The sequence below is a fragment of the Myiozetetes cayanensis genome, unplaced genomic scaffold (genome assembly GCF_022539395.1).
Source record: "Myiozetetes cayanensis isolate MyiCay16 unplaced genomic scaffold, myiCay2020 scf1, whole genome shotgun sequence".
Lineage (NCBI taxonomy): Eukaryota > Metazoa > Chordata > Aves > Passeriformes > Tyrannidae > Myiozetetes > Myiozetetes cayanensis.
Window position 1 is genome coordinate 32,643,681 of NW_026086604.1, and position 18,089 is coordinate 32,661,769.

The 18,089-nt window shown below is 36.5% G+C and overlaps 1 protein-coding gene across 4 annotated transcripts in view; it reads right to left on the reverse strand.

The window, feature by feature from the left end:
• CUNH8orf34 (chromosome unknown C8orf34 homolog) overlaps positions 1-18,089 on the reverse strand; it is a 165,217-nt gene that overhangs the window by 40,008 nt on the left and 107,120 nt on the right. For all 4 annotated transcript variants that reach the window (XM_050318965.1, XM_050318975.1, XM_050318947.1 and 1 more), the window contains 2 exons: positions 5,779-5,864; positions 1,259-1,332 (listed from right to left, as the gene is read on the reverse strand). In XM_050318965.1, coding sequence (XP_050174922.1) covers positions 1,259-1,332; positions 5,779-5,864 — 160 coding nt within the window. The remainder of the gene's footprint in view (positions 1-1,258; positions 1,333-5,778; positions 5,865-18,089) is intronic.

An 18,089-nucleotide genomic window follows, 5' to 3' on the forward strand; every position in this document is an offset into this window, starting at 1 on the left:
TGTATTTTAATTTTTTCTACGTAATTCACTTAATTTGTTGCTCTTTCCCTATGCTACATGTTTGCAGAACTGATAAATCAAATTTGGTAGCTGCAGGTCTAAATCAACAAGGAACACGGGTTCAGAAACTGATGCAAAATTTATTATACCCCTCTGTTCACTGATGTGAAGCAGAAGGAGGCTTGAGAAAGAAACTCCAAGCAATGGCAAGTAAAGTTCTGTTATTTACTCCTTCTGCCCAATATCTGCAAATGCTGTGTGAGGTTCTTGCACTCTGAGTTCTCAAAGAGCTTTAGGAATTGATCTAGAACACCATATCTGTCAACTGCTTTCATAACTCTTGTTGGAAATATATTCAGTATTATCTAGCTTTATTTGTACTACCTAATCAGATGCCTGAATTTATGTTGCCCTTTTTCCTTAGCTAACAAATACTGAGCCCTTCTTTTCACTTACTTTATAAACACTAAAGTGTGCTATATACCAGTAATGCAATGGCTGAACAGGAATTAACATGTCCTCTTACACCTGCCTAAAATTTTACAAAACCAAACAACTATTGTCAAGTTATTTGCCTTAGAAAAAAAATCAATCCTATCTTTAACCTGTATTCAAATTCCTGGTGCAATACAAGTAGCATCAAAATTATGGTTATATAATTTTCTTAAATTTCAAAATAAAAGAACAGATGGAAATATTACCAAGCATAATGCTGCATTCTTTAAATATATTTATATCTATAAAAAACCTAGCCATACACTTCAACTAGACACCTCTCGTTTCTTAGTTTTCAAGCAAATGTTAATAAAAAGCTAAATTATAGTTGAGATATTATAATTTCATAATGAAAGAGAGTTTGAATTATTTTTTCTCTTCTATTTGCAAAACTGAGTAATATCTGGTAAAATGAATATTTGACTAATGTTTAAAAATATAAAAATGTAAAATATTTTATACTATAAAAATATTTTATAGTATAAAATGACTGCACTTTCAATTGGAGCTATACGTGTAAGTCTAACAACATAGAGTTTTGTAGGAGATTATAATAATGCATTTCAAAATACAACCATTCCTAGAAGGAAAATTAAAACAGACAGAGAACTGATAATTTCGAAGGATCATGTAAATTTAGTTTTCTTCTCCCTAGGACGACAAAGTTGCCAAGCACAACTTTCATCTTTATGCAAAAGCTATTATTTATGAAACCTTAAACCCACAAAATTTTAAAGGATTATCCATATGGGAAGATACTTACAGATCCTGCCACTTGAGAGGCACTCTGAAATTCATCAATATCTTCTGTAAGTGTTTCAACTCCAGGTACTTGAGCTGTTCCAAAGAGGTAAAAGAGAAGTAAATCACTCTAATTAAGTAAGCATTAGTCACTTTGAAAACACAAAGCCTATAAATTGGCTGCTGAGAAGGCAAATGTGGCTACTGTAAATGCACTACTTTTCAGTTACAATTCAATTAATTTTACTATATTTCTCATTTTATGCCTGATTTTAATTTATAAGCTTAATTCAACCTGGAACAGTGTCTCTAACATGACTAGAGTGATAAGCAAACTTCCTTCGGCTGCTAAGGTGCCTTGTAAAAATGTACCCATGTCAGAGAAAGCAATTTCTAAGTAACGTACTATGCAATTTCACTCTTAGCCTGACACTGTTAGAGACTTAGATGCTGCATCAGCAGCCCAGGAAAACAAGATACTCTGATCTTCCCTGGGTTCCACTGTTATGCAGACACTTAGTAGGAAGGGTCTAATGTTTCTAGAACCTGATTTGTTAAACATCTCAGACTGTATTTACTATGAAATCAGAATTATACTGAAGTACGGCAACTATGGTTACCACATTCATTGCAAAAACAGATAAAAGTGGAGAAAGAAGAGGTGATGATGACTGCAAAGCTGTGGTTAGAGCTGTGCACAAACTGGGAGATGATGGCACATTTTTGCTGTTGCATTATCTAGTTCTCAATCCTAGCTCCCGCATTTCTGCATCCTTGATTTTTTACCCTGGTCATGCAGTTCCATCTGGAACGACACTGTGTATTTCATATGTTCATATTTCTATTGAACATCCCCAATTTCAAACTAATTTCATCCTAATGCCTGTTTTGATCTTTCTACTGTATTGGCTTTAAAGGAAAAAACAACAAAACTATCATTTTCAGTCCAATTATATTATTCCAGGTAGAGTCACAAAAGAAACAAGGCTTTGCCCACACCTCAGAAATATGTGAAGCTGGACACTATACTGCAAAGAAAGTCACAAACACAAACAGCTTTTTTTCGGCAATTCAAGGAGTGGTTTAGAAGTGCTATGCTTTTCCTTTGTCCTATATTAAGAGATTACTCCCTAATAAGTCATTGCATTTTAAGCTTCCTTCTACAAGAATGCATAGATTGGAAAAACTTTATTTGCAATAATGTCCTCTTTTCCTGCCTTATATCATGGCTTCATGCAGAGGGTAAGGTACTTTTCAGCACAAGAGAATGAACGTATGAAACAAGTGAAACAAGGTCCTATGGTACTTACAGGAAATTGGGAGTAAATGCACAATTATCCTTTAGTGATACTATTTCTAAATATATATTAAAACAAACAAACAAAACAAAACAAAACAAAAACACAGTAGTACAATGCTTCTACAATTTCCCCAACCTGAAACACACACTGGCGGTTGACAGATATAGATTTTACTAGATAAATTCTTAGTGTTATAGTGTCTATCTTTTGAAGATTCAGACATTCTCCCCATCTACCTCTGCAGAAGAGCAGGGCTCAGTGGAGGACTGATCCAAGAGACAAAGCTGACAGGATTGGCAGCTACAGGGGAAGTTTGCTGTGCAGTCACCAAAGCTGCTGCTTCTAATCAAAATCAAGAACCTAGCTATTAAATTCTTCCCTTAGTACTTACCTGTGAAATGTAGTGGAAAAGAGAAACATTTTTGAGAGGTATAGTTTAGGACAGTGAAAAGAAACTGCAGCTTTAAAGTGTCTTGTGTTCCTCCATCTTGAGACCTGGTTCCTATCTCTGATTTTTACTGCTTAGATCAAACACAACTCTGTGCAGTTCAGCAGGATTACACTACAGGGAAGTCAGTACAGTGGTTAACTAGAACCAGATCCAGATTGATAGTGGAGTCAGTATAGTCTCTTATGCTGCACATGATCTTTCACATAAGCTACTACATTGACTTTATTAAGTGGAATTGGTTCAACTGAGGCTTATTTATTTATGGCTGTTAGATCAGATGTGCTGCCAATTACTTCTGAACTTAGTTCATCTGAAATCCACAGAAGAGATGTTCCAGACCTAGCAACAATTTCCCACTAACCCAGAAACAGATCATTATCTAAAGAAAGCTACCCTCAACTTTGCTGTGTGTCAGCACCTTGCCTGCATATTCTTGAATGAGTGGTTTGCATCAGCACTTCCCAATGCATAGTTTTCTCTCACTATGGTCACCGGTACTGATAAGTAAAATAAATTTAAATAGACCTGGGAAGTGAAGCCTGTTATTCACTTTTGCAACATATAATACATCTGTAAGAGGAAATAACTAAAAATTCAGTGCAACAATGCCTTGGTTACTTAGGGTTTTTAATAATATCTTTAGGAGTCTCTTTTATCATCTTCTCATACATATTTATTGGAAAATAAATATCAGACACACAGAGAGCAAGTAACGTGATGCATTTATAGGAAAGATTGATAGCATGGACAGTTGCCCAAGTTCTGTGCCTACTTGTGAAATCCAGCTGTGTCTTTTTTCAAATCAAAATGTGCTACTAGCCAACATTTTAGGAAAAAAACCCAAAACCATACGTTTTGAAATGCTGAACATTTCTGAAAGTGCCTCTTGACAGAAATTTGGCATTACCTTACTGTAGACCTCAGTCTTTTTGCCTTAGAGGCTTTACTGTCTTCCAGCTATATGACTAACAGGTTCATGTATATTCACAGACATCAGATAGATGTGTTTATAACAACATGAATGTCATTGCCCCACCTACCTATTTTACTCCTTACTCCCACAGGGAGTAAAACTATACTTTTCCTCCCCATATTTTATTGAAGGTGGGTTTTTTTTAGCGAAAGCCTTTTCTATCTTCTCTGTAGCCATATTGACTACAGAGGACTCAGAAACATATGAAGTGGCCCAATTTACAACAGCCAGAGAGCACTTTTGTGCTCCATACCCTGAGGCCATGAACGATTCAGCTTCAATATTACATGGCATCCAGAACCTTCTGACAATTTCACCTTCTTTAATCCTGGTGGCTTTGCCTCTTAGCAACCAACTACTTTACTGAACTATTTTATTGAAGCCTACAATTTCAGAAGATGGCACAGCAAAGTGGACATATTTTCACTTCAAGAACAAGTGTACACAGGAAGGAAAAAGGAAGGACGAGATCTGTTCAAAACTGATCTGTTCAAATTATTTCATGAACTGTAGAACTTTTTCCTACATAGATGTCTTATCCCTCTGATTTTACTGCAGTAATCTCATGCTTGCATATTCCCTTGCCTATCCCTAAAAAGCCACTACCACCTACCTTTATGGGAATTATTCTCATAACAGAAGAATTTTGCCTTCCTTTCAGAGGGCTTGAGTGAAATCACCAGTCTCAGTATCTCTAGCTGACAATCTTCATGATGATTGTAAGGATATAATATTTTGAGAGTCTGAGTCCCCTATTATTTTCTTTAATTAAGTGATCAATTGCAGATAAAAGGAAAAGCCAATGTCATGACTGCATGAAACCATGCATTCTCACAAAACTAGTTTAAAAAATTTATCTTTAAGGACATACTAGTGACTAATGGTTGGTTTACAAATGAGGCAAGAGAAATGAGTGAAAAGTTCAGGATGCCCTGATACCTAACAGCACACAAGTAGCACTAAATAGCAGATGGTAGAATAATTAAAAGTTAATTCTGATTTTCATTTTTTTGCACTAACTGATCAACATAGCTGACTTGTCTGTGGCTGCTGAAGACTATACTGCAAACCAAGCCCTATAATTAATAGACTCAGCTGTGAATGGACTGAAAGATTTATCTTTGCAGATTCTCTGTCCAAACCTCTATTCCTTTCTCTCTCTGCTCCAGTGACTAAGATAAAGTTAACCTTCATTAACTTTATCTTTTGTAGGAAAGCTGGGCATTCTCTGGAAAGATATCCCCTAGGAATTGCCTTTTCCAGCATTTCAGGTGTTATTCTGTTCCAAATTCTGAGCAGAAATTGAAATGCCTGAGTGTCCTGACTGCAGATTAGTGCAACGTAGGATTATGTTTGTATGAGGAGAGAAAATGTTCTTCAGAACTATTGTATAAACTCTTTATTTTTCCTGTATATTGTTTGAAACATGTGGGTGCATGTGCAGTATTATACTAAATATTTCAAAGACATTTCTTTGGCATAGAAGCCAACTGGCAATGGATAGCCCATGTCTATGCTATTAAGCTGTTTACCATCCAAAATAGTATGCTAACATATGAACTGTCTACGAAAAACAAATTCTGGTCTGGGGCACCTCTCAAAATATGCCCAAGAATTATTCTAGATTGCTAATTGCCCATGATAAAAATCATGTTAGTGGCTCTTTAAACAGATTTAAAGTGTAATGATTGAGTTAAAATACCCAGGAACACTCTCTGGAAGTATTTAAACTTTTACAGACATAACCTCTACTCTTAAATTCAAGATGTTGGCATTTGGGGTTTTTTTTATGAGCAGCAAATATTTATATGACTTACCATCAGAGTCTGACACTGCTGGCTCAGATGCCTGAGATACCATGGAGACATCTTCTGGCCCTTCTGCCAAATTATCCCCTTGCAATCTAAATGGTGGGAAGATGCAACAAAAACATTTGCAATCATACTGCATAGATAAGACACAGAAGAACCATTATCCCTGACTGCATACTGTTCTCACAACATTGTCCTAATTAAAAGGACAGCTTTGCTGAAAAGCCCACACCCATGGTTCATTCATGATATTACTTCCTATTTTCTCCTGTCATCCTACGGGCTAGGTAGAGAGCTATCTCTTAGCCAGGGTTAACCCACCAAAGGGAAACGCATGCAAGAATATTTTCTCTCCCTTTTTTAATTTTTAGAAGGAAAACACACTAATTATGGCAGGCTTCATCTTCAGGCTTTCCCCCTGTACCAGCTAAGTGTAATGCCTTGACAGCAATTTACAAAAATTATGCTTGTATCTGTTCTTTTAAATGAGCATCCCAAGAGTCCCACCATCCTTCTTCAGGCTCTTATGAATCCTGAGTACAGATTCTGCTCTGAAGAAATGGTTTGTAGCTCTTAATACAATATAACTGCCATTTACATAAAGGTTATCTTACCTTGGATTTATTTAGACATGAAAAGAATAAGAAAAATGCAATTCAATTTTGCAAAGCCCAGGAATCATAAAAATGCACTGAAGTAAAACCTTGGGGAAAGAAATTACTTATCTCTTGAAAAAAATGTTCTTTTCACTCTGTATTCTTACTCTCTGCAGCTGCTTTACACTAAGCTTTGAATTAACCTTTGAAACCAAGCAGAACCCCCATATCTGCCCTATCTCAATTTCATATTTTATGACTCTCATAGTAATCTAATATATTTGGACCTTAAGTCATTTGTTCATACATCTCAAAACCATTTCCCCCCACCCCCCAATTACTTTATATCCTTATATTACCCCTAAAATGGTTTATTTATGATGGAAAGCTCAATGTAAATTCATAATGTTTCTTACCTAAGGAGACAGTTCCATAGAACACAAAACTCCTCAAGGCAACAAACTATAAAACTTAGAAGCTGTAAACCTAATTTTGAAAATTACTTCTATGTATCCTTTATAGTCGTATACCTGGCTTCTAATGCTATAGTTGCCAATTCTTTAAAAGCCTACCTGGTCAAACAGGCTCTTCTAAAGATGACAATGAAACAGAAGCAAATAACTTTGTACGATTATCATAAAGATATTCAAACAGGGAGAAAACAAAATTGCAAATGAAATAACTACGCAAAAAAAGGAAGACCTCAAAAATCACATCATTTTCCCTGGCAATAAAATTTACCTGTCCTCCTTCATTACATACATACACATGTTTACTACAAGCACATATTCAGGCTTATAAGGATATGCATGGAATTGAAGGAACCAGAAGTGAGGTACTCTTCTCTGCAGCCATGTTGGTAGTTTACTTATGCTTAATGAAAAGGAAAATTACTCCAAAATTCTCTGCTTACATTGCATTCATATAAAAACCACCTCTAGAAGTAGGAGCTGTTTCTTTTATCCCACCAGAATTTTCAAGATTTTATGTTCCCATTCTGACCTTCCATAAATCCAAACCAGACATGAATGAACAACTGAAATTATCCTCATCTTATTTTAAAATTTACATAAATTTAAGTGGTCCACCGCCTCAAGAAGAACATGCAAAAAAAATCTTTTCAATGAATCTAATCAGAAAATCTATTTCATACTATTTCCCTTTGCAGGAAGAAATGGCTGGTGTACTGAATGGACAGGTGAATTAAATGTGGGACATATATGAACCTCATTTTCACATCCAGTTTTCCACTTATTTATGTATTTCTTACATACAGATTCATATTAGAATAGATTCTCATGTGACTCAAGCAGCAAAAAAGTCACAAACACTATTTCTTGGTAAAAGAATTCTGTTACTTGGATGATTCCAATTTCTTCTTCAATAGTAATATTATTCATAAGATACCTCCACAGTAAAATGAAAACATTTAAAAAGTCTTAAGGAGAGAGAACCAGAGATTAGAAAGAAGCATAGGTCTAGAAGAGTTACCTAAAAACTACTATCTTACTAACACTTTATGGACTAGTTCAGTTATTAACCAAAGTATTATTTCAGCTATTGACTGTTTTAATGGGAGTCTAAACTTGATACCTGGTAGCCAATATTTTTTCCATACACATTCTGTTTCTAATGTGATCTCCTGCTCAGAGGTCCTTGTTTCAGTTACTTTAACCAGCTGCATGTTGGAGGTTTAAGAGCTATAAAGGCAAACAGCCTGCAAGTAAATATTTCAACTTTCTTTGACAGCAAAATGCATTCTGTAGGATTTGTTCCAAGAAAACTGTGAAGGACTTCAGGACCAAAAACATTCTAAATCAAGTCACACAGGATCGGTGTGGCAGGATTATACTAGGTCTGTCATTATAAACAAGCTTGTGGGTGCGTGAATCACAATCATACCCCCAGTACGAGTTAGAATATGATTCCCACATTCACAGAATGGGTCAAGCAGGAAGGGACCACAGTGCGTCATCTGGTCCAATGTCCTTGCTCAAGCAGGGTCATCCCAAAAACACATTGCACAGAATTGTGTCTAAATGGTTCTTGAATATCTCCAGTGAAGGAGAGACCACAACATCTCTGAGCAACCTGTTCCAGCACACAGTAAAGAAGTTCTTCTTCATATTCAGGTGGAACTTCTTGTGCCACAGTTTCTGCCCATCAGCTCTCGTCCTATTGCTTGACCCCACCAGGAAGAGCCCCGGCTCCATCCTCCTGACACCCTCTCTTCAGACACTTGTATTACATTGATGAGATTCACCTCTCAGTCATCTCTTCTTGAGACTGAACAGATCCAGCTCCCTCAGCCTTTCCTCACAAGAGAGATGTTCCAGTCCCTTTATCATCTTTGTAGCCTTCCACTGGACCTGCTCCAGGAGCTCCAAGACTCTCTTGTACTGAGGAACCCAGAACTGGACACAGCACTCCAGATGTGGCCTCACCAGGGCTGAGTAGAGGGGCAGGATCACCTCCCTTGACCTGCTGTCAATGCTCTTCCGAATACACTCCGGAATACCATTGGCCTTCTTGGACACAAGGACACACTGCTGGCTCATGGACAGCTTGTTGTCCACCAGGACCCCAGGTCCTTCTCTGCAGAGCTGCGTTACAGCAGGTCAGCCACCAACCTGTAGAGGTGCATGGGGTTATTCCTTCCTCAGGTACAGGACCCTGCCTTTGCCTTTCTTGAATTTCAGCCGGTTCCTCTGTGCCCATCTCTCCAGCCTGCTGAGGTCCTTCTGAAGGGCTGCACAGCCCCGTGGGCTGTCAGCCACTCCTCCCAGCTTTATGTTGTCAGCAAACCTGCTGAGAAGGCACTCTGACCCTTCATCCATGATACCATAAGAATATGCAAAAAGAGGACAATACTACTTCTACACTCCTTGTATGAGTCACAGCGTAATAAAATCTCATGCTATCTCACCAGGGCCAGACAACAGCAAATAGAAAAAATAGACTCAAATTCAAATGATAGCTTTTTTTTTTTTTTCCATATTAAGCACATTGCTGAATTCAATCATTTAGGATGTTTATGTTTCTTAAAACACAGACTGTTGGACATCAAAATGAGTATATTGCAATCTGATATTTCAATAGGACTCACCTATTTTGCCAGATGAAAAAACACTTTGTTATTTGAAAAGAAAATAAATGCTGTCCATATCTACAGTCCAGTTGAATTCACTGCTGCTCTTTACTGTCATCAGCTACATGGCATGTCATTCTTTTTGTGTGACAGAACTAGTGGTCTTGTTTTCAAAGCTCTCTGATACCTATCAATATCCAATGAGCTATTAAAAGGACAGCTTCTTGACATTATGGTAATCACTGCTCTAGAAAGATGATAAATTTTTGACTCCACTTAGAAACTAAAGAGATAAGATGATCCTACAAAACAATTCCTTATATGAATCCAAAATCCATCTAATAGCATCCTAAACTAACTAATTAAAATGGGTACCTAATGAAGTATGGGTATAGTGGGGATGGAAGGAGAGAGGCAAGCATGAGTAGGTGTGATTTCTCCACTTGTACCATTCCTAAAACAATGCAGTAGCCCTCATACATCTGCAGAATTCCTAGAAAATATGACACTGGAATTAAACTATATATTGGGGAAAAAAATAACAGGGGACGGGTTAGAAAGCTGAATTAGAATTGTGGGGGTTTCTCCACAATTTAAAGTTGGTATGCATTTTCAGATTTGAAATTTGTAGCAATATTTACCCTTGAGCAAAATGGACTTTTAAGAGGTAAACCCAAGTCCAGCTTTGAGGGCAACTACTATTATGTCTATACTTGAGTGTGTACACGACTGTAAGTACAGATGCAGGACAAATTCCTACCTAAGAACTCCTCCGGTGCACTAAACGTAGACATACACTATGATTGTCCTCGATACCAACACTGTTGATCACGATATGACAATTTAAAAAAAATGGTTCACACAATACTTACAAGGACTATGTTGGATTAATGAAAATAACTAAATACACTTACTTACAGACAGAGGTACTTTCTATAATAATATAATATATAATATAATAATGGCCAGTCTTCGCGAGCGAAGATCTGGGGAAGGTCTTTCCACCTTCCAGCCTGCGCATTGGATTTTTTAGGTGAGACACAGTGTGCGCGGAACTGAGCCCACCCTTTAATCCTAAGGTTCATCTGCCGGGGCCAAGCGAGCTTGGACGGTGGCAGCGAGGTCCTTAGGACGTAGGTGGGTAGCCTTTAAGGGCTAACGAGCCCCACCTGCCCGGGAGTGGCCCTGACCGGGAATCGAACCCGGGTCTCCGCGGTGATAGCGCGGCGCCTTTACCACTAGACCACCAGGGGCTGCCTGGTACTTTCTAACATCAGGGCCTAATTAGAAGGTACGAAGTATTCTGAAAACCTAGAAATGGAAATGTTTCACATAACTGTAGTGAGATATATGGTCTTTATTATTTGTTCCTTGTGGAGACTACCGATTCAAAGTATATGCATTATTAATTGTCGTCTGCTACTGTATAGTAGAGGTTGTACTTTAGGAAATTTCTTTGTCAAATCAAATTCAGAGGAGAGTGATTGTCACTTAACGACAGAGGACTTTGGATTATATTTAGATTAATGCTATTCTGACCTAGTCTTCCAGAAATATGTCACTTAATAACCAAAATTCTATTCTATTCCTTCCATAAATGAGCCAGCAGAAGAGTTATCATTTTTAGACAAAATCTCCTTTAAGTCCAAATAAACAACTGCAGGCAAGAGTTATATAATTAATGTGCACTTGGCTGGCCTTCAAATTCTGGTATGTGACTAAGCACTTCTTTTTATTTTTAGAAATAGCAAACTAGAACTGGCTAAATGTGCTTAGATTCTGATATTTCCCAGAGGTGAAAAATAGAAAGTTTGATATTCCACTTGAGAAGAAACCCTGAAATCTCTTATTTCAAGACAATACAAATGCTTCTGCTGATTTTTCAGCAATAAAGAAAAATTCCACTGGGGCTCCAAGACAGTAAAGGGCACTCTCCGAGAAGAAAGGGAGATATTACCTGTCTGAGCACTGCAGCTCCAGCCACTCTCTCTGCTCTGCCCTGTGTCAGCTAAATCTTGCTGAATCTCAATAAACACTTGAAAACATTTTGGTTTCTGTGAAACATTATTCCTGAAGAACATGCATTTATTTGGAAAATTCCTGATCTGCATTACTGAAGACTCAGTTGACTTCTTTTAGCTAAGTATGGTGAGAAGTAGGGGAAAGTTTGGTAAAGAATCCTTAAATCTTTCAGCAAAAACAGAAGTAAAGTTGTTTTCTTGATCAGGCAAGATCGACATACATTATAAGGTTACAACAAGAAAAGTTATCTGAAAAACAGAGGTAGTGTCATCTTTGTATTAGAATCTTAAATGAGAAAATTTTGATTTGTTGAATCACTTGTTTTGCTTTAATTATTTCAAAGTAGGCTAACTATGCTCTTGAAAAAATCCTAACAAGTACTTCAGTGATTTACAGTTAGTTTCTTTATGAAGTAGTGATTAATTTGGATCAAAACCTGTGATACACATTATGTAAGATTTAATGAACACCATGAACTTATTACCAAAAGAAACTTATTATACATATAACATGATGGTGTTTCTTTGGCAGCCAAAGAGAATTTCAGAGATGAGGAGAAGAATAAATTTGACTTATTCAACTTTCCTTTTTTCTTTTTTTCTCTTTTCAAATAATCTGCTTCCTTTCTGTAATTTAAAACATTACATCTACATCTAACATCTCTCTCTGACAGCACTGTATTCCTGAATTATAATTTCACTATGACAAATACATAACTCCAGAGAAGTTATAGCAACAGAGATCAGAAAACAAAAGTTCTGAAAGGCCCCACATGCTTTAAGGTTACATTGATGTTTTCCTGTACCTTTCCCTAGCAACCTCAACACCAGTAAGAGTACTTCATAATCATTTGTTCTGACTCGCCTATAATATGGTGAGTTTACTTAATTCATTGTTCCCAAACATACTGATCCAAATTGTGACCTCATGTACCTTGACTTACTGTCTCCACAAGTTTTGTACTTTATACTGGTGTAAAATCCAAAACTTTTTCAGCACCTAAATATAAAGCCAGGAATTGCTGACCTGTTCCATTTGTTTTACTAATGTCTTTTACAAATATAAAAATGTTAAATCTTTGCCAGCAAAATTCTTAGTGTATTCACAGGTACAGAGATAAAAAGATGTCAGTTTTCCAGTATAGACTATGCAGGCCAATATAATGGTAAAATTATATTAAATAAGTATTATTGAACAATATACAGGCAAAAGTACTCTTTATCTGGTAAAACTTTTCATCAGCTTTAGCCGCATACTCTACCTTCCTCATGATGACTAGACTTTAAAATAAGTTTATATGATTTTTAGATCAATGAACCATAGAAGAAAAATGTCTTAGATCTATGGGAGGAGGATCCTCTAACAGAGGATTATGAATTTGGTGAGCAATGAGAGTGGATGTCACCTCACAAGTCTGAAGCAAAAATGGGAAAGCTCTGCATGTTGCCTTGTTATTTTAAGAATTCAGTGTCATAGCTTCTGTTTTCACCATGGACTAACATACAGGAAGCATCTGCACTGAAGAGAAACGAAGCATGAGAACTATTGGATTATCCAGCAGAATATTATCTAGTAAGGCAGACATTTCCAAAATCAAACAATAAGACTACATGAATAAATACACATATTTAAGACAATTTTTGAATAAAAGGTAGGAATATAGGCTTAATTAGATAATCAGCATGCCTCCCAACAGAGATTTATAATTTCTTTTAATCCACTTTAAAGAAAAGATGTAAAGCTACCAGGTAGGAGTATTTTGTCACTACCATCAATTCTATTTATATGAGATATACAGCATTCATATTCTTTGCATTTCACCCTGATTTAAGATAGTTAATCTAAAATAGCTGCATTTTCACTGATACCATTCAAACTGCAGCCAGTTTCTTGGTTTTGCATTCATTTAAAGACACTATTTCTCAGTGCTTACACACTAGAACACAGCAAATTACTTGAAAATTCATAAAAACAGTAGCAAAAATGGATTTTGTTTGAAGTTCATTCTTTTTCTGCAAATTAAAAGCACTATTTTCCAGTCACTCCTGAAGATTTTTGTGGAGAGTTTCCATGTCATCCATAGGTAATGCACAGCCCTAATATTTTCAGTTGGTGATACTAGAATATCCACTTACTGAGCAAAACTTACATATTAACACATCATGCAAAATAAACTTCTCTGTGTGCTGTTTGCCTTTTCAAAATGTCTGAATGCAGGTCTTTGTGCATTTAAATAAGTACAATCTGCAACTATTTCTGAGGAGAACCAAAAGTGGAAATATATTTCCAAGATTAAGGAATCCATAAAGAGACTGAATTATCTAATCCTTTTACAAGGTGGGGAATTAAGCCATTCTTATGGCAATCTTTTATCTGCTGCTCACTTCAAACCATTATCTCACTGGAGAAAAATTACAGTCTTTGTCAGTCTTTTCAGACTTAACACTCTTCTTCCCCTGTGAACCATTTTCTGTGGGACTTGTGAAAGAGTTCTGTGAGTGTGCATTTGTGTCTTTAAGAGCTATATTAAACTGCTATCCAGAGCCTCAAATTATGAGCAACAAGCTTCCCCAAGCTCATGATTTCCTGGCTTCTTCCCTATATCTTTTTTATCCAGAAGCAACTGCTGTGGCTAATATACATAACAGTGTTACACCAAACAGAAGGATTCTATAAGCATTGCAATAAAGAATTAGCTTGCAAAGCACACATCAAAGAGAGCAAGGGAAAAGAAGGGAGAAAGGCTTGATAAAGCACTTATCTTTTTAAATTACTGAGGAGGTTAAACGGGTTTTGTAGGGGAAAAGAGAGAGAGATGTCTTGACAAGATCTACAAATGAAGGGCAAAATGAAATGGATGTTATCCTCCATTAAATTGAGAGACAGTAGAATAATTTTCAGGACGAGCAAAATAATATTAATTTCATTTTCAAACATGTTCCTGGTGCTTTCATTTTTACAAATCAAGACTAGTACATTCAAAAGATCTAAAAAATCCTTTACATCTACTATTCTTAGTGTTCACAACTGCACTAACCTCCTCAAACCAGTTCTCTCTTTTTATAACCAGCATGGAATGAAAAAAAATTAGGTACTGTGTGTAAGAACAATAGTTCTTACAAAGATGTTCTAGTAACACACCTTTAATTCACAGCATCTTATACTGCATTCTTCCTGCAACCAAAACTAGCTACTAATTCCCTGTCAGTAGAATAGGACTATCTGCAGATTAACTTGGCACACTAAGTGCCACATTTCCAAAAACAGACCTACCACAGAATCTTATAATCATAGAATCAGATGGGTTGGAAAGGACCTCTGAGATCATCAAGTCCAAGCCTTGATCCACTACCACCACAGTTACTAGACTATGGCACTAAGTGCCACTTCCAGTCTCTTCTTTAGCACCTCCAGGGACGGAGAATCCACCACCTCCCTGGGTAGCCCATTCCAATGCCTGATTACCCTCTCTGGAAAGAATTTCTTCCTAACATCCAACCTAAACCTCCCCTGGCAGAGATTGAGACCATGCCCTCTTGTCTTACTGACAGCTGCCTGGGAAAAGAGACCAACCCTCACCTGGCTACAACCTCCTCTCAGGTAGTTGTAGAGAATGATGAAGTCTCCCCGAACCTCCTCTTCTCCAGGCTAAACAACCCCAGCTCCCTCAGCCTCTCCTCATAGGACTTGTGTGTTGCTCTTCTCTGGACATGAGAACAATATGTTAGGATGCACGTATAAGACGCGATTCACTTGTAAATTGTATGTACCTAATGCACATGTTTCAATTCTAAGTCTATTTTCACTACCATGTAAAAAAACCCTTCAAACAAATGGAAGTCTTCCATTTCTCTTGTACTGTTTGACAGTTATGTCAAAAGCAACAAGTCTACCCTACCCATGCAGTCTTTAAGGAAATAAAATAGCTATTAAATCAAACTCAGAGAGAAATGCTTCATCTGAAAATACTTGTTTCTTCACAGCTTACATAATTTTTGATAACTGATTATATTTTTATTATTACAGTATTTTGTTGAACTTCTGATAGGCTTGAAATTACTGCTTGGTGGGTTTAAGAAGTGGGAAATTCAGGTAAAAAAGAAGGAGGAAAGAAGTCTGATCTTGTTGGGATTTCTGTCTAAGCACTTCATAAAAATCTTGTGTCTTAAACTCTTCCCCTTCCAAGACACGGCTAAAATTTTGGAAATAAAAAGACCTTGGCCAATCTTGCAAAACACACATTCACTGTGAGTTTGCCATAAAACTAATTGCAGTTTGGGACTAAAAATGATAGCATCTTGTCCATTTCAGAGGTCAAACTTAGATCCATGAACTCAAAAAATAATTTGAAATCACACAGATATTCTCTGTTTTGCATATAGTGAGATGTTCTAATGAAACTCAAGTCACTGAAAGAAAAGGCAAGCCAGTGTGTTACTCTGATAACTTATCAAGTCAACCTATCAAATCTTAAAAATTGTTTTATGATCTCTGATAACTTACTAGGACCAGTAAAAACACTTCCTTAATTACTTTCTTCATCAGTGTTTCCCTCTCTTTAAAAGAACAAGATACCAAAGTGGTACACCACTCCAGGAAAGGAAAGATACAGTGGTTTATTTTAGCTGTATTTAACACACAATTAAGAATATTAAGACATTATTGTGGTTATTTATGCACCAAATCTGCACAAATTAATCACTGTACAAATTCAATGCATTGAAAAAACTAAATGAAAACTTCTATTTTGTTTTTTTTCCACAGCTTTTTCTTTTCCTTGTAATTCTTCTTGGTTTTCTACCTTATAACAAGTTCTAAGTATCCCAAGGAAAAATATGGGTTTTCTTCACAATTTTATAAAGTGAAAGGAGATTTTTAAAAGTTATAAAGCACTCCCATTATGGAGTCTAATTTACTTGTTTGCCACTCTTCAAGGGAAAAAATTTGCAAATAAAACACTTGGTTTAGGACAGTCTATGAAGCTAGCAAACAACCATGAGGAAACTTCGGCTCTTTGAAACAAGAGGTCCAATAAAACTAAGGTTACAGAAAAAAAAAAAAAGGAATGTAAAATAGTGAGACAAGTCATCTAGAATATTTAGTATTTTCTCCTCTGTAAGAATAGTCACTTAGAAATAGTACTTAGACAAAAATGTAATATGAAATGCATAAGAGGAAAGGAAAAAAAATATAAGTATATATTTGGTTTGGTGAGATTTGAAGATATAAACTTCCTCAGAATCTGTACATGAACCTCAATCACAGAATTTTTCCCTCAACATTAATTCTATACTGACCCCTTCAGTTTCTTAAAATATTTTTTCCTTGGTACTTTGAAGAAATTTGTTCCCAGATTTCAGGAAAATTAACAAGCCAGAAGTTTTTGCCAGAAACTGAGTCACTAAGCTGGCCTTACCACGACTGGGCAGACATACAAAGACTATTCTTTATGCAAATACAGGTACCAAACCACACATTTACCTGTATCCATTCCCCAGTATTATATTACAGTGTACAGGGCCAAACCAGGGATTATATGGAGGACTTGAGCGGTTATTCTTTCTCAAACATCCCTATATTATTGATCAGTCAGAAATATAAATTGGCACAACATCATCTCTCACCCTTCTGCTGGATGATTAGAAAAAATTAGCTGTTTCTTTTAAAAGCTTACATATTTCAAAGGTATTTGCACATGGAGAAAGACTAAAAACTTTTATTAAACCACAAATAAGAAAAATACAAATGCTAAGAGGTTCTTTGTTACATTTCTGCGTGAAAGGTTGCACTGTAGACAAATAAAAACCCATTTAAATGCACAAAAGGATAATTTTACCTAAGACTCACAATGCAGAATAAAGCTATTAGGAAATAGGGGTGCTCTGACAGAATACTCACTGTGCATTCATTTACAAGATCTTTGGGGTCTTTCTCCTCACAAAGAAAGCGAGGAGAAATAGGAACCAAAACTACGAGTCAGGTCTAAAGAAAAAACGTAATGCTAGGTTTTCCAAATAAACATGTCATGTTATATCATGATTTTGAAATTACAATTTATTCCTCTCAAGTCCCAATTCCTAGTCACATGCATTCCAAGATTCACCATTTGTAGGTTACTCCCCACAAAACATTAAATTAGCAAGGGAATTAAAGTCTATAAAGGAAAACAGAGAGTTGTTTTATATCCACAGTGATCAGGTTATCTTCTATCTAATTCCATCACTTCTAAAAACTGCAGTTAAAGGGATGACTACAGTATGTGCAAACATATCTGAAACACCTGGAAATTAGCATCTGAAGATGCTATCACTGAGTAGTTTTGACAGTTCATGTAAGGAATATTTGCACATGCAGAAATTTTCCTGCTAGATTTCAATGCCTTTTGTCATCTTGCCCAGACAGCACACACTGTTATACATGGTCAGGATTAGGGGAAAACAGTTCATGGAGTTTCAATGCACATGCATTTTCAAGGCACTACTCCCTTTAGGGTGACTCACACCAAAATGGTTCAATCTGGGAAAGAAGACTTCACACTCAGACTTGAACAGCAGCAGTTTCCTGAAAACAGAGCAAAAGTATCTACCTTGATGGCATGGTCTAATTTGGTG